General features: G+C 38.1%; 1 protein-coding gene across 3 annotated transcripts in view; it reads right to left on the bottom strand.

The window, feature by feature from the left end:
* The window catches only part of LOC111864686 (annulin), a 100,807-nt gene that overhangs the window by 3,405 nt on the left and 70,143 nt on the right, over positions 1-27,259 (bottom strand). For all 3 annotated transcript variants that reach the window (XR_004513047.1, XM_033751538.1, XM_023852118.2), the window contains exons 3-13: positions 24,268-24,395; positions 22,750-22,879; positions 21,330-21,559; positions 20,493-20,667; positions 16,273-16,411; positions 11,861-12,136; positions 9,049-9,128; positions 7,057-7,201; positions 4,108-4,253; positions 2,530-2,690; positions 68-207 (exon numbers count right to left, since the gene is read on the bottom strand). Coding sequence is in view for 2 of the 3 variants with exons in the window: in XM_033751538.1 (XP_033607429.1) it covers positions 68-207; positions 2,530-2,690; positions 4,108-4,253; positions 7,057-7,201; positions 9,049-9,128; positions 11,861-12,136; positions 16,273-16,411; positions 20,493-20,667; positions 21,330-21,559; positions 22,750-22,879; positions 24,268-24,395 (1,750 nt within the window). In the remaining variant the exon portion in view is untranslated. The remainder of the gene's footprint in view (positions 1-67; positions 208-2,529; positions 2,691-4,107; positions 4,254-7,056; positions 7,202-9,048; positions 9,129-11,860; positions 12,137-16,272; positions 16,412-20,492; positions 20,668-21,329; positions 21,560-22,749; positions 22,880-24,267; positions 24,396-27,259) is intronic.

Raw genomic sequence — 27,259 nt, 5'->3', positions numbered from 1 at the left:
TTACAAACACAACAATGCCACAAAACTTACAATAAAAAGATGATTTTTAAATTTTTTTTTTTCTTACTGTGGCAGTTTGATCTTCAACTGAGAAGTCAGGCCTGGACCTTCAATGATAAATTGAGGCTTCTTAAGAGCAGATGGCAGTGGATTCTTCAATGTGGCAGTGGCAGTCAACTCCTGGCCTTCCACTGCCTCACCATCAAGCTGTAAAATTGAAATTCAAGACATATACCCACAATGACAGCTTGACTTCTGATGATCTCTAATGCAAGTTAATTCCAGGTCATCCAGACAGATGTCTGGTGCCTGTGGGTGACTTGAGATAAATGGGGTTTCTCTATTTATGTTTTCACATATCTGCAGTTTTATATCAGTGTCATGAGAAGCATCAGTGATTCATTTGCAGCCACAAAACCTGTTGTGCATGCCTAATGAGTTGTGTGTGCAGTTCCCTTAACTTGCTCTGCCATTTTGGCTCAGCCTCATTATTCCCTATTCCTTCTCCACCCCCCACCCCCTTGGTTTTAGTCCGAAAGTGAACTATGTCAACCACGCAACCGCAACTTGTCGGCAAAGTTAGTGCCAACTTTTGCAGATAGAGGGTGTCACCTTGTCAGCACAACAGATTCCCACAGCTGTTAATCTCGGTTTTCTAGACTGGAACTGCTACTTTTCCATTCAAGTAGCTCCTGAATTATGCTCACGAGGCTGAGTGGACCCCATTCCAGACCCACTACTTCTCAGAAAATCTGGTAGCACAGGGAATCGAACAATGCATTTTTAATATATGCAGCAGTTTTTAAGAACTTAGCCCATATGTATGGGGGCACGCAGTAGTGTAGTTGGAATGAAGACAAAGGTGAGAATTTTCTATACAAAATAAATTTTTTTCACTGTAATTAACAATTCTTAATGCCAGTCACTCCTTCACAATGCATTAAAGAGTAGGACTTGCATGCTTTCATATCAGTTTTTTTTACAATGAAAAATATGCATGAATCTTTGTATTTAAGAGAATAAAATTCTCATGGCCATGTCCTTTTTCACCATGCCCAGAAAGAAGGAATTGGGGGGGGGGGGTGAGAGACAGGCAGACATATTCTGTTAGGAAGTAAATTTGAGGTAGGATTGGCAACCATTATATTTTGATGGATTCTGTAGTTTGTGTGCTGCTGCTCATAGCAAAAGCAGTTATCTAACATTTTTTAAGTTCAAGTCTGAAAAAATCTGCATTAGAATTGAGATAAATTAGTTTTCTCAATTCAGTGTCAAAAATTGAAGACTTGCATATGCTTAACAATTATTCCTTGTACCCATATGTCCCTTACTTAAACTTGTTTGACAGCAGCTATAAAATTCCACTTATTGATTCTACCTGAGACACTACTCCGGCAAGGTACCATCTAGGACCCTCTAGTGGTAATTCAACCTAGTCCTCCTCAGGTTTGTGGCGCCACCATTGTCGGTAGCATTGTCGCTAGACTTAGATATCATCTTCTGTCAGTTATAGGGAGGTATTTTGGAAAATCAGTTCTTGCTTCTTTTTTTCTGAGTCTCCCAGGAGGTATGTCACCCTAATTGCGCTTGGTCCCTTACTTAATGTGCGTCTTGTAACGATTAAAGCTGAAATTAAGGTTTGAAGATAACATATCTCTCCAACTAGCTGAATGCTGGACTGGCACCCATTTTGAGAATCTGGCCGTAACCCTTTCCAAGTGATGGCCCCTTAAGGGTTGTACCTATATGTTAGAGGAGTTGAAATGTAGACGCAGAACAGGGCAGTCGGTTATAGGGAGTCGAGATGTAAAGTTGGAGAGGAGTGATAGAAGAGGACCTAGGGAGTAGTGTAGATGAGTAGTAAGTGAACAGGGATTGAGATATAAGTTATGGAGTCAGTGATAGAAGTGAATATGGAGATTGAGGGCAATTTTGATGACGGAAGGTGTAATCAGTGTGATGATGCTTAAAGGAGGATTAGAATAACATGCCAACTATGATTGTAATGCTTGTCTAACAAAATGCAAAAAATACATAGAGTGGTATTCTGGTGATACAGTGTTTGATCATTCCTGAAATGTGTTCCCCTCCTGGTCAATAACGCACCCGTTTCCCTGAGAGAAAGACCCCATCTCGAATCCTAAGTCATGGCAAATGTTATCAACATTGCTGGCATCAGTACGTTGGTGGTCAGCTGCATCCTTCACCTTGAATGAATAACTGTGTGTAAGGATATTCAAGAAAACAAGGACAAGGACAAAAGGAAGAGAAAGAAATGGAGAAGACCAAAAAAATGAAAAGAAATAAAAAGGTAAAGCTGTAGGGAAAAGAAAAAGAAATGGAGCAGTTGCCTCAGCAGGTTGTCTCCATACTTGTCACATTCAGAAAATCACCATCCCAAAGGTACAGAATTCCTCCTGCTGACTTAAATCTGGAAGGAATAACAATGACTGAAGCTATGTGCAAGATTGGTACGTGTATATGTGATATGAACTTGGACTGTTGGAAATAGAAAAGAATGCAACCTACCTTAATTTTAATATCAGGTTTCCTGACTCTGAAGTCATCTTGTGCAAAGTACTCAAAGTTGGTATCATGGACAGTCGCCATACAGGCAATATTGAAGGCACACTGGTCCACCAAACGCTTGTAGTACTCCTCATATGACACATCCAACCGTATCTCCTCAACTGCAAATAATGATGTTATATTTTAGCGTCCTGTTGCACTGATTTAAGTCCATGATTTATTTAATCCGTCTTGCAGTGCATACACTCATTTATCTCCTTCTCTCCCCCGCACGAAGACAGAACACACACACACACATACCCAGGAAGGCCAACCGTATAACACACGCAGTCGCAGGAGCACGACACAACAAAAGCACAACACACAAGATAGTGAAGGAGTGCTCCAACAAAGGAGAATGGGCGTGACTGACGTAGTGAGGGGCGACGTAGCGATGTGGTATCCTGAACAATTTTAATATTTTTAACGTTTTTAACGTTTGACAATGTATATGATAGATACATATTTTAGGTATTTTAATGTGTGAACATGGCATGCAATGAACTGGTTTGACGTGGATAAGTAAGCACCTGAAGATGGCATTATTATGCCGAAACATGTAGTGCGGGGGAGAGAAGGAGATAAATGAGTGTATGCACTGCAAGACGGATTAAATAAATCATGGATGCAAATAATGAGCTGAGCCCTTATTTCGGTTCCCCTCTCCATTTACACGTACATTTTTACATTATGAACTTTTATCCAGTCATCAGTAAACCAGAAAAAGAAGTTTGAAACATACTGCTTGTAGCTTATCATCTTGTGACTGCACGTCTGTTATTTAATGGCGCTCTGTGTCGGACTAGATAGTGTTGATGACAGAATGACTAATGAATATGGACTCTCAAGACTGATTATGTTTCATTAAACCAAAACATATAAATTTTCCTGCCTTGAAATTATATGATTTATTATTTTAACTGCAGAAGAAGGGAGTTGGATAGCGTAGGTGGCATAGAGACTGGTTACAAGCTCGATGACCGAGGGGTCACAGTTCGAGTCCCAGGAGGTTTAAGAATTTTTTCTTCTCCGTGTCATCCAGACTGTCTGGAGCCAACCCAGCCTCCTATACAATGTGTACCTGAGACTCTTTCCCCATGGATAAAGTGGCCAGTGCATGAAGCTGACCACTCAACTCCAGCTAGTGCAAAGGTCAGAAGACTATGGATCTATACATCCACTCCCCCATACACCTTCATGGCGTAGTGCTTAATTAATTAAGTATAGGGACAACTTTACCTTTACCTTACTGCAGAGAAGATAACACTACACCAAATTCCATATGCAGTCAAGTATATGCAATGCCAAAACAAGGTGAGCATGGATCTGTAATAGTGCTATGCAAACTGAATGCATCAGCAAAGAATGAAACTTCAAGAATCACTCCTCAGTTTGGAGAAAACTTTGGAGCAGATAGGATAATTATCTACTCAACCAGATGTTTTCGGTAACAGTTTAACTTATTACTGGTACGTAAATTTTATGTGATAACATTAAAGTCACAAATTTTTATACAGGACTCTAATGAAGAACACCTACCTGCTCCCATTTTAACAAGACGTTCCACTTTTTCTTTCTTAACAGCATCCTTGACACGGCCAGTGTAGAGAACAGTGTCCACCCGGAGGGTCACAGTCACTGTATGGTCTTTGATGGGACTACGGTTTTTCATTATCACAACCACACTGCAACATGTATGACAGGATTTAATTATTTGTCATATTTTCTGCAGTTCATTTTATGCATCACGTACTAGGTGCAGATATTACTTCACAAATGTCAGTGAAAGCTTTGGTGATTCTCTGTTGGAACAATTTATCACACTCTTTCTTGATAAACAGTACACCACATGAAACAAACTGAATCCTAATGGTTGTTTAAAAAAATGGCTGTATTACATAAGCACATTCTCTCTCTCTGTATACAGTGTAACCTCACTTAACGAGCATAATTCGTTCCAGAATCTTACTTGTAATGCGATACACTCGTTAAGTGAAACAATTTTCCCCATATAAATTAATGTAAAATACGATAATGCGTTCCATGCCAAAAAAATACTAAAAAAATTTTATGTATAACGTTTATTCAAAGAAAATTATATATACATTGTTAAGGAGCGTCAGTCATCTTCATCTTTTCTTCTATGCGGAATGAAGCAACCTGGAATGTGAATTCAATTTGCAGAAAACAAAAAAATCCATATGAGGAGCAACCTTTCAATATCGTCGAGAATACGTAACCATTGTGTAGATATTCTTGTCACTCCCTTTGAAGCATCTATCTCCTTAATCTTGTCCTTGTTCTTGAGGATAGTGCAAATCGTTGATGTAGACCGATTGTACGTGTGTGCTAGATCAGCCATGCTCACACCTCGTTCTCGCTTTTCAATGATTTTACGTTTCATTTCTATGGTTATTTTTATTCTCTTATGGCTGTCTGTTTGTGACTTTTTCTTCGGGGACATTTTTCCAAGGGTTATTAAACTTAGCACAAAAAAATCACAAATAATATGTCTGAACACAAGTTCGGAAAAATTTGTGATCACAAGCGACACTGAGATGCTAGCAGAACGATTGCTAAACACAGACTGATGTAGCAAGTGCACTCATTACGCAAAACGTCGATCATTAAGCAAGTCATTTTTTTTTTACAATTTGTTTAGCTCATTATGCGAATCACTCGTTATGAGAGGTGCTCGTTAAGTGAGGTTCCACTGTGTATGTATATATATATATATATATATATATATATACAGGGTGATTCACGTGGAGTTACCGCTACTTATGGAGCTCTTTCTGAAGACATTTTGACCAAAATATGTCATATAAACCTGGGTCCTATACTCAATATTTACAAAGTTATGTTTGTATTTCGAAGGTTTCTAAATTTTAATTTTAAATAAAAAATTACATTATTTTAATGCGTTTATCGTCACAAAAACAAATTAATTCTATGGACTTGATTCTCTGTAGTTCAATTTTGCAAAGTCTTACAGAGATTGCAACACATTTTCAAAAATTCCACCCTCCACTTCGATACACTTGTTCGCATGTTTGTGAACCTCACATGTTGCTCTAAGTAGGTGCACACTGTTATCTCTGATTTCTGTAGCAGCATGCATGATGTGAGCACGTAGTTCCTCACGTGTTTGTGTCTTCCTTTGGTAAATAATGTCCTTCATCCGTCCCTAAATGCAATAATCTAATGGGGAAATGTCTGGTGATCAGTTGACAGTAGTGTGTTTCCAATTACGAATGTAACTCTGTAAATACTGAGTATATGACACTTTTTGCTCAAAATGTCTTCAGAAATGAGCTCCATAAGTGGTGGTATCTCCTCATGAATCACCCTGTATAATATACATATATATGGCTCTACAGCAAAGCTGCTACCTACACATGACAATATAAACACAGAATAAATGCACAAGTGGGATTCAAACCCACAATCCCAGTGTTCAAGCGGGCAAAGACAGTTCATGCCTTGTACCAAGCAGCCACTGTGATCGGCTCATAAGCACATGATCCAGTATATACTAATTGACAAGTGTTGCTGGCTGCTGTATTTTCATTCCTTATGCACCAACTCAGCAGTGTTACCAGTTGCTTTACTTTCATCTATTTGCAGTTTGTTTAATGACACTGTTTGCAACTCAGACCGCAGTGTTGAATGACTGAACAACAGTGAACAATGAATTAGATATTATGTGGAAGGAAAGCAGCCTCCGTAGACTAGGGGTAACGTTCCCACCTCATGACTCAAGTTACGTGGGTTCAAACCTGGCGGAGGTCATGGAATTTTTAATGGCAGGAAAATTCAGGGAACAAGTCCTCTGGGAGGGACTTTAAGCCATGGGTCCCGTGTCGTAGATTTACGGCACGTAAAAGATCCTCATGTCTATAGGAGACCTCTGAGCAAAATTAGGTAAAAAGTTTCCCGCCCAAGTAGTTTCCAATGCCTCCAGTAGATGGTGAAGTATTGGGTACCAGTGCCAGTATAGGGGCCGAACTCGCTGGCTGAACGGGGCTGATAGCAAGCACCAGTACCAGAAGGGTATGGCGGCTGGTAGAATATCAAAGGGGGACTTACAATAGATCAACAACTGGTCGCAGTGCATGGGGAGACCCACCCCCTCCAACAATGAATGAATGAATGAATGTGGAAGGAAAACTTGCTCAGTTGTGGCCAAAAACATCGTTCTGGCTACTTAACTGTCAGACTATGGGGTATGAAGTGAATTATCCATATAAAAAAATATTTCTTGACATGTAATAAAGATAAATACTAATCTGAAGAAAGGGAACATTTGGAAGACTTATGAAGCTGGAAATGTCCAGTGAACTAATTCTTAAATGATTATGTTAATTGCAGTGGAAGAGGAGGAGAGGATGTTAGTAGTTTTTTACACATATTTTGGACTTCATGGTAAACTTACCATTCCAGTAACCACACTATACAAATTTTATATTTTAGGCACTGCTAACTTACCTGAAGGGAGAGCCAATGACAATATCATCTCTAAGTTCAAAATCAAACTGAATGTCATTGAAGTCCTCATTCAGGTAGTAGCGACTGAAAAGGTTCTCGCTCTGCCGAAGTGCCTTCAACATGGCTGCCCTTTCCTCCTCACTCTCTGTAATTGGCAGAAAAGTAGTATATCAAGTTTCCAGTATATCATGGACCACAGTCATGAAAATGTTTGTGAGTCCAATTAAACCCTGTAATGTGAATTGGGAAGTATATTAACCACTTTAAGGTAAAAAGGTAAAGCTAATGCTGTAACAGGCCATGAAGGCCCATAGGGTTGTGAGACATCAAGGCTCCCACACTTCTTGTACAGTAAGATTGTCTGCCGCCCTCTACCCCCCAGGAAGATTGCTGGTACTCATTTCTGTTAGAGGCTGAGTCGACCCTAGGGCCATGGTGCGGCTAAAAAGATTAAGTAAATTGAAAATATCCACCTCATCAGGACTCAAACCTGTGACCTTCCAGCTTGTAGCATAGTGCCTCAGCCAACTATGCTACTGCATGCCCTAGTTCTATTAAACATAAAATAAGAATGTGTACACATACCACATAAAACATTCTCTCCTACAGAATTGGTTGGAAAATTACTGCGCATCCATCTTCTGGCCGCAATGAAATAAATTATCACTGATTCAGATGTTGAATTTTGTATATAAGAGTAATGTTGTGTGTTTTGTCTGTCAAGTGCAATATTCCTATCAATTCTCTGTCACAATGCTCTCTCCTATTACTGACCTAACAGGGAACACCCAAGATATTCTGATATTTGCTGTGTGCTTTTGATAATATATTTTGTAGTCATGTCTGTTAAAATGATGTAATGTATTGCAGTAGTTTTTCTGGATGTTGGTTGTATCCTCATTCCAAACTTTGTTTTGACTAAATAAATATACTTTAATTCCTTGAGTCAGCTGTTATTTGCTCTTATGTAATGTTAAGAAAATATATTTAATGATTTGTAATATAACATCCTCTAGTGCCATCAAAGGTTTTACTGATCCAGCGAATAAAAGACATGTATAGTAACTTAACTTTTTCTGTGATAAGTTGTATTTAGAGAAAATTGTGTTTTTGTGTTTGGATGTGCACTTCTTGACTCAAATTTTAATTCATAAAATATTAGTGATGGACAGCCCTTGCTGGTACTTTATGTTTCACATCTACAACAGGATTATCACTGGGCTAGCATAAGCCCAAAGGGTACACATGTTAAATTGTGTTTACTTAGTTTTAACACATATCTTATTTACAGTCTTATGTGCAGTTATTTATAAACTTAAAAGTTTAGATTTTTAAGTTCTAAATTGCACATAAGACTGTAAAATAAGATTTATAATAAAGTGGAAGAGTGCAACAGGATGCTACAATACAATATTATTTACTTAGATAAAAGTTTGTTTGCTTGCTTATTTATCTTCTTTCCTATAGATAAATCTTACTGTATTATCTACTAGTATCACCAAATAGTTACAGCATTTGTCCTGAAGAGTGTTCACATAACTCAAAAGTCTTTGTTACTTTTTTGATTTCACTGGCTTTAATTTCCTTGAAGAACACGTAATGAAATTAGGTTTAGCATCAGCACAGTCATTTTTGCACCCCTTGTTATACAAATAATTTCACTGTTTTTTAATTTCATTAAAATAATTAGATTTAAAAAATCATGAAATTGCACTAATGCAAAATCCTAATGAGTCAAGGGAATACCCATTTTTTCTTTTCTTTTTCTTAGGTGAAAGAGATAGAGTCTAAATGCAGCCCATGGTTTGTTGACTGTGCATGTTAAAAGGCAGGAGAAATATTTTATTTTCAGTTCACTGTTAAGTGTAAGAATGGCTTCTAAGGTTACCAACACTATTGAATGAGAGACTGTGTCTGTAGCATGGAAGAACTTTGAAAGACTTGAAGAGCACAGAAGAAGCCCTCTTTTCTGATACTGCATTTCATACTCACTTTCTGGGTATTTATAGTTTCTGGTTATGTCCTCTCTCTCCCACTTTCCTACAGCCTTCGTGCTGATAAGCTGACCAATTCTGTAACAAAAACACTTAAAAATATTTAACCCAAATAGAAACCAACAGCAAAAGTTTCACCATTACTTGTTTTAACAAGTCACTTTCAACATATGAGTTGATAATAACTTTTCATAAAGATGGACAAGCAAATACTGCAGAAGGTTACATCTGGTTTGTTTTGATATTTAGGCACTCACAGGATCTGGTAAATTGCAAGTTTACCATCACTCTTGCAGTGTTAAATTGAACAGACATGGCCTATAATGTAGCAGTGCTCCTAATGTATGAGAATAAGCATTGCTACTTGTCAGTGAAATATTTCATTATCGTAACCACAGCCCTTGTTTTGTTCGTGTCACTAGATTGAAGTCTGCTTGTTTATGACACCATGTAATATTGCAGGTGGTTACTATCAACCAGACTACATGGTGTCACAACCCAGAAAACTCCAATCTCCATTTTCACTGCCAAAAGAAAATCTCAGATCTCATAGAAGATACCTCTGTGGTGGGGGCAACACAACACAAATGTTTGTAAATTATGAACCCTCAGTATTAAGAAAACGAAATTAATGAATATTCTTAAACAGCCATGACAAGCTGGAAAGCACAAGAAGTCTTCATTTCCTTTACTTGCATTACTTACTTCCCAGTAAGTACCTACCAAAGGACATAGGGTCAGAACCCAAAAGTCATAATCTCTGCTTTCATCTTCATTAAAAGAACTTGAATCTCTCCTAAGTGGCTGCTCTCGGAATGTTTCATTAAGGCCCATGATATTTCAAATAGACTTGACTTTAGTTGGTTATAATTTTATTCACCACATTAGGTGGGTCCTCAGGTTGTAGATGGAGGAGAAAGCCTCTAGATATGGAGGGTAGTTGCAAATATATTAAATAAGCAGTCACATAGAGCTGATAAGAGTAGTCTTCCAATTTGTGGATTGGGCATTGGGTTAATGACTCCTCACCATAATAAATAAGGCTGTTATGAAATGTTACAAAGGGCCTTGGGGACATGGACATATTCTTTGAATAAATGACCTAAGCCAAAGAAAATGGGCATAGATTTGGGACATGGAATGTAAGAAGCCTGTATAGGGCAGGTTTGATCAGGATGGTGGCAGATGAAATATTAAAATATAAGTTAAGTTTAATGGGAGTATAAAAGGTCAGATGGGACAGAGGTGGCATGGAACCAGCAGGCAAATATTCATTTTTCTATGGAAAGGGGAACGAGAATCACAAATTGGGTACGGGTTTTTCCGTATGTAAGAGAATCATATCAGAAGTTAAGAGAGTAGAATTTCATGATTTATTTAAACCGTCTTGCAGTGCATACACTCATTTATCTCCTTCTCTCCCTCGCACTACATGTTTCGGCATAATAATGCCATCTTCAAGTGCTTACTTATCCACGCCAAACTAGTTCATTGCATGCCTTGTTCTCATATTAAAATAACTAAAATATGTATCTATCATATACATTGTCAAACGTTAAAAATATTAAAATTGTTCAGGATACCACATCGCTACATCGCACCTCACTACGCCAGTCACGCCCATTCTCCTCTGTTGGAGCACTCCTTCACTATCTTGTGTGTGTTGTGCTTTTGTTGTGTCTTGCTCCTGTGACTGCGTGTGTTATACTGTATAACAGTATTCTCCTCCAACAGAGGAGAATGGGCGTGACTGGCGTAGTGAGGTGCGATGTAGCGATGTGGTATCCTGAACAATTTTAATATTTTTAACGCTTGACAATGTATATGATAGATACATATTTTAGTTATTTTAATATGAGAACAAGGCATGCAATGAACTAGTTTGGCGTGGATAAGTAAGCACCTGAAGATGGCATTATTATGCCGAAACATGTAGTGCGAGGGAGAGAAGGAGATAAATTTGTGTATGCACTGCAAGACGGTTTAAATAAATCATGGACTTAAATCAGTGGAACAGGACGCTAAAATATAACATGAGTAGAATTTGTTAGTGATAAAATATCATACATAATGCTAAGAGGTTGCTGGTATGATATCATCGTTCTGAATGTTCATCACTCAACAGAAGATAAAATTGATAATGTAAAGGACAGATTCTATGAATAACTAGAAAGTGTATTCAATAAATTCCCTAAATACCATATGAGAATTCTGTTAGGATGATTTCAGTGCCAAAATCAGTAGGGAAGACATTTCAAACCAACAATTGGGAATGAGAATTTTCACAAAATTATTAATGATAATGGAGTTAAGAGTAGTAAACTTGCCACATCCAAAAATATTATTGTCAAAAGTACAATATTCCCACACCGTAACATTCATAAATTTACATGAACATCTCCTGATGGAAAGACTCATAACCCAATTGACCATTTTTGTTAGACATGAGACGGCATTCAAGTATATTTGATGTCCTGAGTAGCTGGACAATTGGCAGCTTCTCAAGAATGGTGCAGGTCCATGAAGTTAGTTATAATTTTATTCACAATTGTTTGTAATTGCTCCTAAATTTCCCCTACTTTTATTTGTTCACTGTGTTGAAACACAGCAACTTCTTTATATGCAAGATCATTTTACAAAGAGAGGTACACTAATATTTGATAATGAGCATGGATGATGAATTGGAAAGAACATGAAAGGAAATAGTAGTGGCTTACTTTAAGATAACAGCTGTGAATTTTGCCTATGGGGGTTATAAAAAGAACTCAGTCAGTTCACAAAACAGGAGAGCCGACAGCTCAAACACTTACCCATGTGTGTCTTTGCGCAATAATTTTAAGGGCTGGGTCGGTCCATTGTAGCGCCAGAACACCTTGTCTGCATTCACTTCAGAGAAGACGAAGGCATTGTCATATGGCCGGAGTACCTCTCCTCTCTTGACAGCATTCACTGAGGCAGGGCCACAGCGGTACATATCATCACTTTCCTCCTGTGGGGTTGCGTCAATTGCCTGCCAGCCACCATACTCTCCCCCAGGTACAATGTCTGGCCTCTCCATCCATACTTCATTCCAAACATGAAAGTTCCTATAAAACATGTGGACATTTCTGATATCAGTTAAATCTCTCATCACTAATCAGTCTACATCAAACCAATGCACAGTTAGAACAAATCGAACATATAGATGCCCAGACAAAAATGCATACATCACATTTTATTACAATGCAATAACACATATCAGAAATATGCACACCCAATATGAACTTGTCTCTGGGCTCCACAACAGGGAGCTTAGAAAGCTTCTAACAACAAAGATGTACAATGATACAACATGCCCAATTCTACACTGTAGCACTGGAACCTAGAATTAATTGGCATACACATTCTTACCTCTCATACATGATAGTTTTAAATATTTCTTTTTAATTCTTAAGTATTTTTAATGGTTAATATTTCTGTAATATATTCAACATTTATATCACCTAATATATCTTGACACATGGTATATATTTCATTTTTATATTTTATCTTTTGTTTTATTTTGTATCTTCTATTTTAATTGTAATACCAACTTGAGGCAAACTTTCCATTCTTATATAATATGACACATTGCACATGGACACATGGATCCATATCGGTAGTTCAGTAACTGAACGTATTCCTAAATTATATGCCTGATGATGGTCTTGTATGACCAAAACATATAATAGGAATAAAAAGCCTATTGTAAACATTAAAAGCGAGAATATTGGTTGTGTGACAGTTAACCTAACTCCTATATATATATATATATATACACGTGGTAGAGTCGTTAAGTTCGTGGAATGTGGTTTTATTGCATCATATTACAAGGTATTCACATACGCTTATGCAGATCCACATCGGCCCTCAAAATAGTTGACGTTGGCTGCTATGCAAGTCTGCCAATGTTTATATAGCTCTCGAAAACATTGCTGAAACATATTGGCAGTAAATTCCCTTATGACGCTTTGCGGCCATTCCACGATATTGACTGTGGTAGTATATTGTGACATGTCTAAGTGTTGCTGGGCAACGGGAGGTGGAATGAGTTACCACGAAGACAGACCCTTGATAAACGGTCAGTTGCCAGGTTACGCAACAGTGAAGCGAGATGGATTTTTCAGCTGTCCGACTGAGGGTTTATAAGAGAGACTGGACCATGTGGAGGTAGGGTTGAATACCTCCACCGTGACCCTGCAAGTCGTAGGAGGTGACGAAAAGGGAAGTCTCAAATCTGAGACCGTAAAATATGGTCTCGAGTCCCAAGGGACTCAGACCCCGAAAAAGACTGCACTGGCAAGGGCCAGCAGCATATACAAAAGGCAGACCCATCCTCTTGTCAGAGAGGGCACCCCACAAAAACAAGACTGTAAATGCCAAACAGTAATAAATATCTGGTCATGAGCCCACATGGGGCTCGACACCAAGACTTACTGATTGACTGACCGTCAGTCGCAATGTGACTTGGACTAAGCAGTCAGTTGAAATATAGCAGCAGTCGCGGAAAGAAGAACCGAATGCATGGTGAGAAGATTTTGTCTGATAATCTGTGATAGTGCACGATAACTGAGAAGTCAGCCAGTGAAGCCTTACCGTGTGACTTCAAGATTTTATGTGTGCTGTAGTACAGTTATATTGGAGGTGTGTAGTTTAGAGAGACTTGTATAGCTCCCACGTTATTAATACATGAAGACTACTGAAGATAGTGTGAAGAGATTTGTGAGTAGGATTTGTAAAGTGTGTAAACCCATAACATTGTCATAATTAATTGTAGCTGCGATTTGTAGGTTGTTAAATAAACCAATTAGCAATCTGAATGGCAAAACACGTTACACTGGTGCAACTTCATATGCTTTGGTGGCTTTTATATTCATTTATTGCTGAAATAAAGAGATTGTCATAAAGCTAAGCTGGATCTGGTTCTCGAAATGGTGACTATGAAGACTACTGTATTCTGGGATGTAATGAGGTCACTTCTACCAGAAGATTAGTACTTTTCATTGTTACATAGATGATGCAGATGCCACATTGGACAGAGTCACAAAACACTTCTCCTCATATTCTGTTAAGTAAAGCGAAATCCCTGTTTAACAGATCTCTGGGGAAATGAGTTTTCTTACACTAAATCAGAGTTTTCACCAATTGGGGATTATGCAATCAAGACAATATTCATCTTCTTACAAGACTGCACAGTTATGAAAATGTACGTAGGGAAGTCAAAAATTATCCGCACTTGTTTTTCCAATCCATATATACAAAAGTAGGGGTTGAACAAGTACTTCATTTTTCTACATAGTCTCCTCCCTTTTCGATGCACTTGGTCCATGGTCCAAAAGCTTGCGTATTCCCTCCACAAAGAAGGTTTTCGTTTGGTCGCACAACCATTTATGCACCGCTTCCCCCTCTTCTTTGTCCGTAGAAAATCAAAAACCTCGTAAAACATCTTTGAGCGGTCCAAAGAGATGATAGTCGGAAAGGGCGAGATCTGGGCTGTAGGCAGGGTGTTCCAGCACCTCGAAACACAAATGGTTAATGGTTTCAACGGTCTGGCCGTCCTTGTGTGAGTGTTCATTGTCTTGCAACAACAACAACAACAACAACAACACTCTCTTTGACAGTAGGCCTTGGCGTTTGGTGCGAATTGCTGGCTTCAGATTGTTGGCCAGCAAATCACTGTATCTTGCACTGTTGATTGTACACCCTTTTTCCAGGTAGTCTTCCAGTATAGGCCTTTTTGAGTCCCGAAAAACGGTTAGCATCACCTTTCCCACGAAAGATTGAGTCATGAATTTCATCTTCGTTTGCGATCCCGGCTGTTTCCATGCCATACTCTGGCTTTTGGATTCTGGCTCATAGTGATGAACCCACATATGAATTTCAGCCCCTGACACACCTTCCAATCAGAGAAATCGGATCACTATTCTTTGTTAATCATTGGTGCACACTGCTAGCAGAGCGGCCATGTTTACACTGTCACAGCATCAAGGAAAATGATGTGAGCAAGGTAAAACTTCGATCACGTGACCACAGTAGTACCAACTCTAACAATGCATGCGTAGGAGGCAGTGTGACAAACCTTAAGATGTGTTATGGAGAAAGTGTGGATAATTTCTGACTTACCCTCATAATTTCTTTACACAAATACTTAAATACCAAATAATATCAGATTAATTTCTGAAATAATTAATGATATAAGAAATAAACACCAAAAAAAATTTGATCAAGAATCTAAGCAACCATGATGCTACAAGAGGCATTATTTCATTGGGCTTACTTAACACACCCTTGCCAAAGATTATGGTTGTTAGGTTATAATTTCCAGTAGACAGAAAATGTGAATAGTGATTGTTGTTTCAACCACAACTGCACTAAACTGAGGTAAAAGTTCAGGAAATACAACAATTTCTTACCCTAGAAATGCAGGTTATTTACTAAATCAGAATTTCTAAATACAGAAAAATAATATTTTGCTTATAATTCAAATAAAAGATACATATTGCAATGAGATATATATTTTTAATGACAAGCAATGTTGATTTGAATGATGATCCATTTTTGAGAAAAAATATATTAAATCTGAAATCCATTAATGAGAATTTTCAAGTTTGTAGGCATACCTCAATCTCTCATACATATTGGAGGTCCAAATTGAACATTTTAATTAGTTACCATTGTAATGGGCATGCATACTGATGGTCCAGATATGCATATACATTATTCATCTGTCCATATGTCCAGGGGCTGCCTCCCCTACTCTCATATTAATTGAAAGTAGTCTCACGTCTCAGATCTTTAAAACAGTTCTAAGATAATGAAGAGAGTCGTCTTTTGGGTTTAGGCACCGTGTATTCTTCGTGTTGGCCGACGTTTCGGAGGAACGTAGTGAACGTTCACTACGTTCCTCCGAAACGTCGGCCAACACGAAGAATACACGGTGCCTAAACCCAAAAGACGACTCTCTTCATTGTCATCGCCGTGAAAACCTCAAAACTTACATAGTTCTAAGATAATTTAAGGACCTAGTGACAGGCTGTTATGAGCACAATAATGAACCTCTGAATTCTGCAAAAGGCAGGAATTTCTTGACTAGCTGAGCACCAATCAACTTCTCAAGAAGGACCCTGCTTGATGGAATGTTTCAGGGTGTAATACTTCATTAATTAGATATATATGATTTGTTGACAAAAGCCAGAAACTGTACCAGATGGAGTCACTGTTGAGCTCCTCCATTACTTCACCCCCATCATCAACAAAGTAATCAACTGTCAGGCTGCTCTGTGTGTCATGAGCTGAAGCGTAGGTGGTGACAGACCTGCTGGGGATGCCCAGTGCACGACCAACTGAAACAAGTGGTAGTGAAGATAGAAGAAGCAGAGATAATTAAAAGTAACAGATAATAAAAAAAATCTGGAGATACCCACTATCCATTCTGCATTCAACCCTGAAGGTCATCTAATTGTGCAGCTGGTCACTAAACAGTGAGACAGGTATCTTTCCAATAAGAGAAAGCAACCTGGGTTCAGTGATAGTGGGCAAACATGACATGCAGTAAATTAATATGATAGAAACGTCTACACAGTGAAGAAATGTACTGTACTGTGAGGAGATAACAACTGTAAACTGTGTAAAGTATCCTGATACATTATTTTTATTTTATGCATCTTATCGTGTATATGATATTAAAAGTTTTTGTATCATCTCACACAACAACATTTCATTATTGCATAATAAGAGGATTAATAACTAGTGAAAACAATAAGTCAATCAATTTGTTATATTGTCACATGTTGGGTATGTAACACGACGAATAACTTCACACCGTCTTAGATCTAGCGAATTTATTCCACTCACTCTTACATTTACACAGTTTACAGTTTCAAAACTACTGCCATCTGCAGTATCACAGTTACTTCTCCTGCTGGAGTCACTGCCATTCACTCGATACAACTCAATAACAATGGACTTCAGCTCACACCGGTGAATGCTAGACTGCAACTGACTGGTTACTCAGTACACAATCCTTATGTAGCTTCCGCACTAACACAGAAAACAGTTACATGATAGCTACCACTGTTGCATAATGTCGTGTTTACAGGCGTTGCTGGGGAACGCTGCCGAGAGTTGTTTATTGCTGAGTAGTACCCATGGTGTCCCCTGTTATGTCACAATGGGAAGTGCCATTACATCACCGCGGGAGGCGATGGAGTGTTTACCGAGCATTGCGTAATAATGGAATGGGTGGGGGGTATGTGATGTTACTCACGAGACTGCAGAGTTCACGTGACCCCTACTTCCCGTTGCGTCATCCACGTTACAATATAAATTGATTAATATAATAAATAAATAACGTAATAAATTGACTGACTTATTGTTTCACTTGATCTGAATTATTTTATTATACAATAATCAAGCACTGTTGTGTAATAGTACATAAATTTTAATACCCTGATACATATTACTGAAGCAGATGTACTTCAATGAGCTATATTTAATTCAGTGTCAGGATCTATAATTAATAAATAAAGGTTCTGGAAGTCCCAGGGCTAATCTGCACACTGAATAACCTGCACATGTGTAATCAACAGTTGAAAACAATTCTGAACATTTTAGCTGTTGCCTAAAGCTGTTAAGTGTCTGCAGGGCTCTAAAATTACTATCTAAATCTACTAGTTATTTAACCCTGTTGCTATGTACCGTTTTCTCACCATTTTCGTAAAATAATTGTAACTTCTCACTTCTTTGGGCCCTTTACGTTGGGCGCCATGCTGTTGCCGTCCTCCCTTTACCCTGCGTTTGTGCTCCACTTATCACCGTACTCCCTCTTCTCGTGGATGTTGAGAAGTTAGGTGGGAAGGGAGGAGAATTGTGATTGTTGGAGCTGGTACGCGAGAGTAGGTAAAGACGGGAGTATCTGGGTTCTGTTCAGTAATTTGTAGAGCTGAGTTCCTATCCCGGGTCTTATACGGGTCTGGCTCGGGCAGGGCAGGAAGAACCTTTCACTACAATCACACACCTTTTTCGACCGTTGCACTTAGTGGTCATTTAATTCCCTCCAGCTTACAGAAAACAACTGAATTTATTAGTACTTAATTTGAACTTTACTTATAATACTTTACGGAAGGGCTGTAGTTGTAAATTTTGTGTCCGACTTTGCCGAAAGTTGTATCAAGACTACTCGAGGTGGAATGCACTCTCTCTGAATCCTGAGGTCCACGAACCCCAGACTCCAAGAGAAATCCACTCCTCCACTTCTGCCATTGGTTAAGTTTTCAAACTAGGAGGTTCCCTAAATTTTGAATTCCCAATCATGTTGCTCTGCTATGTGATTCTGGCAGATGCTGACCTGACACTAAGGTTGACAGCCCCTTGATGCATTACGATCAGGGTATGAGGCTCCAGCCGTCCCACTTCTAAGTTATAGCTGTCCCAAGCGGTCAGCTCTCAAATTCCCAAAGACTTTCCGACTTTGCTGAAACTGCCAGAATTCCAGGAAATTACCAGATGTTACTTCCAGTCCACATAGCAAAACTTGAACTATGTCCCTTCCGCGTGTAAGAGCTGGCTATCTGCCGGATCTCTTTGTTTGTAATTTTGTAATCTTAACTTAATACAGATTTAATTAATGCACAATAGTTCTGCAATCAAAATGAACGGTTACACAATGTAATTTTAAGGAAAAGAGAAAAAACAAGAAAAATGTATTTTCATAGGACAATGAATGAAGTTAAATGACCCAGCAAACGGAGAAGATCATTTTTAGATGTGGACTAAAGTCAAATGGGTGCTTGTTCAGCTTGAATCGGATATTGCAAAAATGGGGTTAGTAAAGCCTGCCTGCCCATATAAGTCTAAATGTACTTGTCAGGTTTGTTAACTTCTTTGTGGCAAGCAGATGGCCGTATTTCTGCACCTCTGTATTTCAGAGTATACATATATTTTACATTTTGCTTTGAATTTAACTCCAATTTCAGATGTGAGATGGTAGTTTGAATATGAATGTTGTGATTAACTCGTGGAAAAACTAAGATGTAGTAGATGTGGTAGAATAGATATGTGAGGCATGGAATATCATAGTGTAAGAGATTAAATAACAGTGAGAACTGAATAAGTTGGATGGATACAGGCAGTGCATATTGTCACGTATCCTGGAAACGTGACAAGTAATTCCTGGGCTCTGGATTGGATGAATCAATTTTTGGATATTCACCAGGCAGAACTACAGTTAGTTTTAGCACAGTGTTACTGTAACTGTAACATTTCGTAACTATGAAAAATTATAATACTCTAAAGGTTACCATAACTGCACCACATAAAATAAAGACTTCACTTTTGTTTGTCTTCTCTGTGAGATGGGTTTTGGTCAAACCATATGGAGATCACCTCCTTCAACAGTAGAGTTATCATGTTCTTCGCTGTTACTGTGCTTTGGAGGTTCTTTGCCATGTGAACGGAAACGTTTCTGTATGCATTGTCTACGAATCGATGTGACTCTGTATGCAATGCATTGCTTCTTCAGTCATATTCATTGTCTAGCAATGGGTGCCTGGCTCTGCCTCCACTACTCTGGCTTTCAGGCATCATGTCACAATATATTTCTTAAACTAAAACTGCAACTTTTTAAGTCACAGTATATATAGGATTGACAGACTTCCTTCAAAAGCTAATTATATCAACCAAACGTGGAAATTTTTTTAAAACATCGACATAAACTGCCTACCGCCTGCAATGAATCTCTACAAGCTGATAGTCCAAAAATCATACCATCAGATATAGAAAATTCTTATCAGTGGCTTTAAAAGTTGCTTTATGAGAAACAGTCATCAACAGAGATAATGGAACCATTGAAACTAATTCACATAAGAACTGTCATCAGCAAAGAAACTGGCAACTCAAAAATTATCTCTAGATAATGCAAGAGATATACTCTAAGTAAAATAACATTTCTTTAACACGTGCACCAAGAAGTCTAGTACAGTGACACAGTAATACTCGAGACTTGTACCTGTTTGGGAGGAACCCAACTGAAGTGTCAACCAATTTACTGTATACCGTGGCTGAGGTTTATTGTGTTTATTTGTTCTGGTTTTCTTTCTTTTTGTTTGTGTTTATAGTTTATTTAATTGCACTGTCAGTAACTCAGACATTTAGCATCAAAAAGTAGGATAATTAATTGGAAAGAATGTGGAAGGAAGTGGTCATGGCCTAATTTAAGACCAGGATAGTATGCTAAAATGGACCATAACCAATTCCTTCCTAATTCTTTTATACTAAACATTAAAAGTCATTTTCCCATCTTTTTAACATGCATAAGAAACTGTCATTAAAAAAATCAATCAATCACGCTTCTTGTGCAGAATTTTAAAAGTTCAATTCAGTCAAGTGACTAAGAATGTTTGGTTTGAGCAACAGTTCAGTACTTACTTGTTGTAAGAACTCCAGAGAAGACCCAACACTGGCCATATTTAACAGGTTTCTTGTCCTTGTAGAACTTCTGAAGGATTTTCATGCTGCCCACCCACTTAGTGGGAGGGGTGCCTCCATCAAAGTCATCACTCCAGTTGCCCATGATAACACCATTGTCATCAGGAGAGTTAACCTAGAGCAATGAATACAATCTAAATTGTGTAGTAGTGGCAATGAACCAAGTTTTACTCACTGACTTAATTACCTAAAAACAAACCTCAATTAACAAAAAAGTATATATACTAGCCAAACTCCACACTGTAACCCTCCTGGAGCATTTTTCATTTATTCAGCTAATCAAGAAATTCCATAATTTTATGGAACCCAAAGATTCATACAAGAGGCCATTATTAGACCATATTCTGAGCTAATTTAATCCAACTTAAACTCCAGTTTTTAAAATTTAGAATTATGATATCCTTCCATACATGCTTCATTGTCATAAATGGTCTTTTCTCTTGGTTTTATAACCGTTGTTTTATACATATTTCTCTTTACTCAGTGCTGGCAGAGTCTGTCTATGAGGCCACAGTTTCTCACCATCACTATGCAAACTGGGCACACATAATATAGAATCTTCCAGTAAGAAACGTTCTGAATTTAGAAAAGTCGCTGTTGTCCATTTCTCTTCAAGAGTGGTATTCAGCTGGTGTATTAAATAAAGAATTAATTATTTTATTAAGCAGATGATGGGTAGCTAAACGGACATGAATGTCCAGACATCATAATTCCTTTCCTAAGTTCTGTTTAGAGTCAGACTACCTACATTTGAAAACATATTAATCACAAACTTACAGCTGCTGAGAGAACTCTGCAAGTCTTAACTGGGTCAGAGCGCCCAGCAAGGGTCAGTTTGCCCACGTGTGACACAAGGTACAGTGAGCAGTCCAGAATGTCCTTCTCGAATTGTGCATACTTCCAGACACAGGGACGCAAGCGGTTATAGCTACCTCGCCAGATGAGACCAGTATCCGCCAACACATACTCACGTAACAGGTCGTCACTCTCCAAGAATACCTGGTCCTCTGTGTGAAAAGATTGTAAGATGTGGTTCCTTGTATGACAAATGAATATGATAATATACACTTGGTTCTCTATGTACAAAGAGATATCATTACCCCTTTAAGCCCTCTTTTCTGAGCACAGCACAGAGCTAAAGAATAACATTTAAGATGGACACCATAATTTTCAGAGCCTTTAAACATCTGGTGCAAGATTATTTGAATTCTCATTATTTTACCACAAACATGTGTTTCGTTCTGAGTTGCTTAAAGAACCCAGGCTTTGACTTGTGCAGCCATCTATGAAGGATTTTAATATCATCATCATGTTTCAATCTGAAACTGAAAATAGTCTGTCTCAGTGTTGCATACCACAGCATTTTACAGCTACAGCATGCTGTTCTCAACATCAGACACACTAAGGGGTTAGAAACCTGGATTTCACAGGTGAAGAGATCACACTAACACCAGGTTCTTTACGTGTAAGACAGCCATGGTATTACCTGGGTCTTAACATGCAAAGCAATCATATTAAAGAAACTATATGATTTGTATGGGCAGTCTTGGAAGTGCAGATTCTTGTCATGCTTATAGACTACTGGTATCAGACACTATTACATAACTCCCTTGTTCTATTGCTTTTTTAAAAAAGTGACTGCATGGAATACCACGACAGTCTACTGGCACGGCAAGAAGTTGCAACTTCAAGACTGCCCACACAAATCAGTCATTAGCCAGTATAACAGTGCCAATAGTGATGTAAGACTGTAAATTTAACACATGTTTCTTTTTATACATGTGATGAATTCTTTAGTAACAAATTTGCCTAGAAATAAGGATAATAACATAAAAAAATTTTTAATATTGAATAATTTTACGTATAGTGATGTAAGACTGTTTTTTTATATAAATTTAACACATGTTTTTTTATCTATTTTAATGATTATAAACTGTACATATATATTTATATTTGTATTTTACTATATTAACTATGTGACTGGTTCTATATCTATGTATATGGATTAATGGAATATACAATAAATGAATGAATGAATGAATGAATGAATGAATGAATGAAACAGGATGCTGAAATATAATACTATTAAAGAAAATGGTATTCTACGCGCAGTGTGGTCACATTAACATCTACTTCTCTGCGTGCAAAATAGGCATATTAATGATCTGGTCCTCAGCTTGTCATTCAGAGTACTTACGTCTGCACCAAGGATTAAACAGGATGTATATAGGATCCTTATGGCTATAGCTGACTGCTCCATCATTCTTCAGCTTTGTGTCGATATCCATCTTCCATTGCCCCACGATGGCATCAGCTGCAGGTGTGATCTGGAGTCACAACATTCCACAGAGAATATGCAAAATTCCATACTGGGAAATTTCTCAAAACCACTGGGATAAATTTTACTTTCATACTAATCAAAATTCCATGCCAATTTATCACTGAAATAAGGTTACTACTAAACCACATGTAAATTTCATCTACTCTGTAAACCATGGTATATTTACCATGGGCAGGCAATCTTACAGAACAAATATCTTCTGTAAATATTTTTGAATTTCCCACCAGCTACAAATTTTTTTAAGTATGTTAAGTAGAGAATGCAGAAACTTTCTAATGATGATGTAACAATCTACATCACTAATTGATGATAACACACCCTTGTTCCCATAGTAGACAAAATATAGTGGAAATTTGGGGGCCTCATGGTGTTGGCCTTCTGCACAGAACGTCTTGGAATCAATATTGGGCAACTTCAGTGTGGATATTTGTGTTACTTCAAAATTAATAGCCTTCCCATTAAGAGATACACCAGTCCCATACCATGGCTTGTATCTGACATTATATTATACTTCTCTTCTGTTGTCCATCATCACAATCATCTTATTATTATAGATAAAATAGAAATCCTATCCTGGGTTTCTACCACCTAAAATGAATAACAAGAGGCCATGTTAGTCAGATACCACATATGGAAGCAAATTCCACAACCTATAACAACACTGATAGCATCAGGCATATAGCAATGACCAGTGCTTTGGAAGCAGATTCTTTCAGTTGCTCAAGAAATGGCCTTTATGGAATCTGAATCCAGATCACAACCTCACGTCTGAATTCTTTAAGACATATTTTAATATTATCATGCCTATTCTCCAAAGCAGTCTATTTACCTTCTGGATTTCCAACTAAAATTCTATATGCATTTTTCAAGCTTGTGTGAAAGTCTGGGTAATGAAATGCAGAATCTAAACATTTCTTTGTTTCAAAATATCTCACCCTACAAATAATTTGGTAAAAGAGATATTAGATGATATTTGAGGTCATCATAGTAGTGACTATGAAGATTTCTTTCTTCTAGGATATGTTGGTATGTATGTGTAGTCTAGTACATGTCTACCAAAGCATACTGCCACCAACTTCAGGACAGAAGAGAATTATAATACCCTGCTGATAGCACTAGCACTCTGATAGATCACTGCTACACTAAAGATAGAGGCAGAATGTGCCTCCATAACAAGAGTAAACATCTCTGAGACTACATAAGATCACACAACAGAAGACAGTAATTTTCAGAGACATTTAGAAGATTCACAGCATGAAGGCAAAAACAGGTGGTGGTGCAACAGGCACTAATGTCCTAATGCTTTAAACGAAAAGAGAAAGCCCACCTACTGATGTTATATTCTAGATATTCTGCTGCACAGAAGTCTGTTACCTTGACCCCAATGACATTCTCATTGCTGGATTCCAGAACTGCATTCCAGGCAGTGCCCGATTCAGCTCCTTTAGCGAGGAGTGGAACAGCAATTAGAGTTCCTTGACCGTAGTTGGGTTTCTCAGCATCTGAAACAAAGCAGAACAACAGTTGCCATGATACTGCAGATTTATTCACATCCTTATCAAATGATTTCACAATTATCTACAGAAGATTATAATAGCTAGTAATTTTGTGAAGGAAAATAAATTAAAGACAATTCAATATAAATGTTGCTTAATTATTTAAGCAGTACACCATGAAGACACATGGGGGAGTGGAGGTATAGCTCCACCTTTCTTGACCTTGGCACTAGATGGTGGTGAAGGGTCAGCTTCACACCCCTGTTGCTTTACCCTCTGGGAAAATATTACCCGATACCCATTGGATAGGAGGCTGGATGGACCCCAGAGTTGATTTGGATGCTGTGAAGAAAAAAAATCTTGCACTGCCAGGTGCAATTTCATTAAAATAAAATATTTTGATTTGGCAGTAAGCCACTCTTGCACTCCCTCCTTCCATGACTGACTGCCATTTTAAAATATTCATCTATGCTGATTCTTCTGTGGTTTTGGATACACTGATAGACCTGCTCCTTAACATGAACACATGTTACAGATAATGGCTGCCTACAACACTCATCTGCCTACTCTGAACATTTCCACCTGAACAGTAAACTTCTCTCTGGCTTATACAGTTACTGTCATGCTGAACTGGATTTCTTCAGGAAATGACACTAGTTTTCATGCTGTCTGACCATAAGAAATTGATCACTGGTCACTGCATTTCTTTGGTACATTCTGTCAATGTAGCAGCCATGTTGAAACATGTTAAAATATTATCACACTGTTCAAATTATAATTAAAACCATCCAGGTGAAAATGACCAAAAATTTATTTTGTTTATAACCGTCACTTTTAAGGAAGCATTAATTTTGAAGTAAACTAAATATGTCAGTATTTCGCCCTTTTACTTACACTCATAAATAATTTGTCTGACACTCAGCTGACTTTATCAGACAGTCTGTATATTTAATGTAAACATGTATAAGGACAGCAGTCTTCTGGGATTTGGCACCATGTATATATGGTGTTAACCGACGTTTCGGAGGAATGTATCGCCTCCATCTTCGGGTTAGAAAGAAAAATAAGAAATCCACAAGCGAAGGGACCGTGAGAACCAGTACAAGCAGACTGGTGTTGGAAATAAACACAGTTATGCCAGAGCAGGTGGGGGGGGCAAGTCTACATGGGAAATCAGTGGAGTGGGAGGGAGGGAGGAAGGGGCTGGGAACAGAAGCCATGAAAACCTCAAATCTTACATATGTATAAAAACCCTCGCACAATGCATTTGGCTCCAATAATGTTGCAATGGTCAGATGAAGGCATAAAATTTAAATACTGAAAAATCCTGGAGGCTGTATTTGAGATACAACAAAACCAATCCACTAAAGCAGTGTTACAAACAGAATAAAGACATTGGGCTTTATTGCCTCTAAGCTAAATCTCAGTGTTTTGGAGAATGGTGTGTAACAATAACATGTCCATCATCTTGAGTATATTTTTTTGGAAAATTGGATCTGCTTCTGTCATCAAATATAAGTGAGAAAATGTTCCTAGTATTTGCTCCAGTAATCAAACTACCTTCCTGTAATTGACACAGTTTAGTAGGATCCTTTCCTCTTTTCCACTTGATGATGGAAATAGTTCGAGTTTCCAAAATGTTGTGTTTAATAAACAAATTCTAGAAGATGGAATGTGTGTGAAATAATAATCATGTTTATTGTCTGTTTTTCTTCACGCTATGCAGTTACAGAATCCACTTGAAGAGTTCACTCAACTGGTCTAGATATCCCCTACTTCTGTGGAAACTGTAGATGTCATTTTCGTCACTGAAGTCTGTAGTTCAATCCCATCCTATATCACCTGAATTTAGTCTGTATATTTACATGTTGCTTGCTTCGCAAATATCCATTTTAATATTACTCGTACATCTAGTAATATGTCCTCAAGGGTTCCAGGGAATTTCCATGTGTACCTCTGATTTACCATACCATATTTCATATTCTACCCATCACAGCTTTAATTGCATCAACAATGTCAAATTAGAATACAAATTTCAAATGCCTCTGTAAACAACAAGATTAGTGACTTCTGGAATATTACACTGTATAGTTTCATAGATGAGTACCAATGTTTGAAAGGAATATGCTGGTTCTATGTCCAAGCTACTTCATAATGGAGACTGCAGGTTCCCCCAAAACATCAGTATTTGTCTACCAAGGCACAATAGATCACTGTGGTCGCGGTGCAAGGGCCAAGAAGGCCCATCCCTTATACATTCACTCATTCATTTCTCTACCAAACTACATGACATCACATCCCAGAATATTGCAATCATCAACACAAAAACAAAGTTTTTCAAGAAGACATTTCTGGTTCTGGCTCTCCACCTGGTCTGTATTTCAAATTACTTGTAACATAACAGGAAGTGGCTACTTTCCAGTCATGCTGACGTGTTCACATGATGTATGCGAGCTTTGGATGTATGTTGACTCAAATGATGACAGTTTTTTTTCTGTTTGGTAGGTACCCTGTATGAATCTCATTTAAGAAACAGAGTTTCCACAGCCCCCCCATATGAATTCATGACTTCTTCCTTCCACATCGTTTTCAGTTCATTATTCATTAACCCCCAATTATTTGACACTTGATTACTGACAGGGTCATCATCAGACAAAACGCAAATAAACGAAGGTCTGAAGAAAGCAGTCTTCTGGGATATGGCGCCATGTAGATGTTCTGTTAACCGACGTTTCGGAGGAACGTATCGCCTCCATCTTCAAGGTAGGAGTAAAAAGAAGAAAATCCGCAAGCGAAGAACCAGCTTGAGCAGGTGCAAATAGACCCTGAAGATGGAGGCGATAGGTTCCTCCGAAACGTCGGTTAACATA

The sequence above is a fragment of the Cryptotermes secundus genome, unplaced genomic scaffold, assembly GCF_002891405.2.
Source record: "Cryptotermes secundus unplaced genomic scaffold, Csec_1.0 scaffold441, whole genome shotgun sequence".
Classification (NCBI taxonomy): Eukaryota; Metazoa; Arthropoda; class Insecta; order Blattodea; family Kalotermitidae; genus Cryptotermes; species Cryptotermes secundus.
The sequence above is the reverse complement of the archived record's forward strand: the minus strand, read 5'-3'. Positions and strand labels throughout refer to the sequence as shown.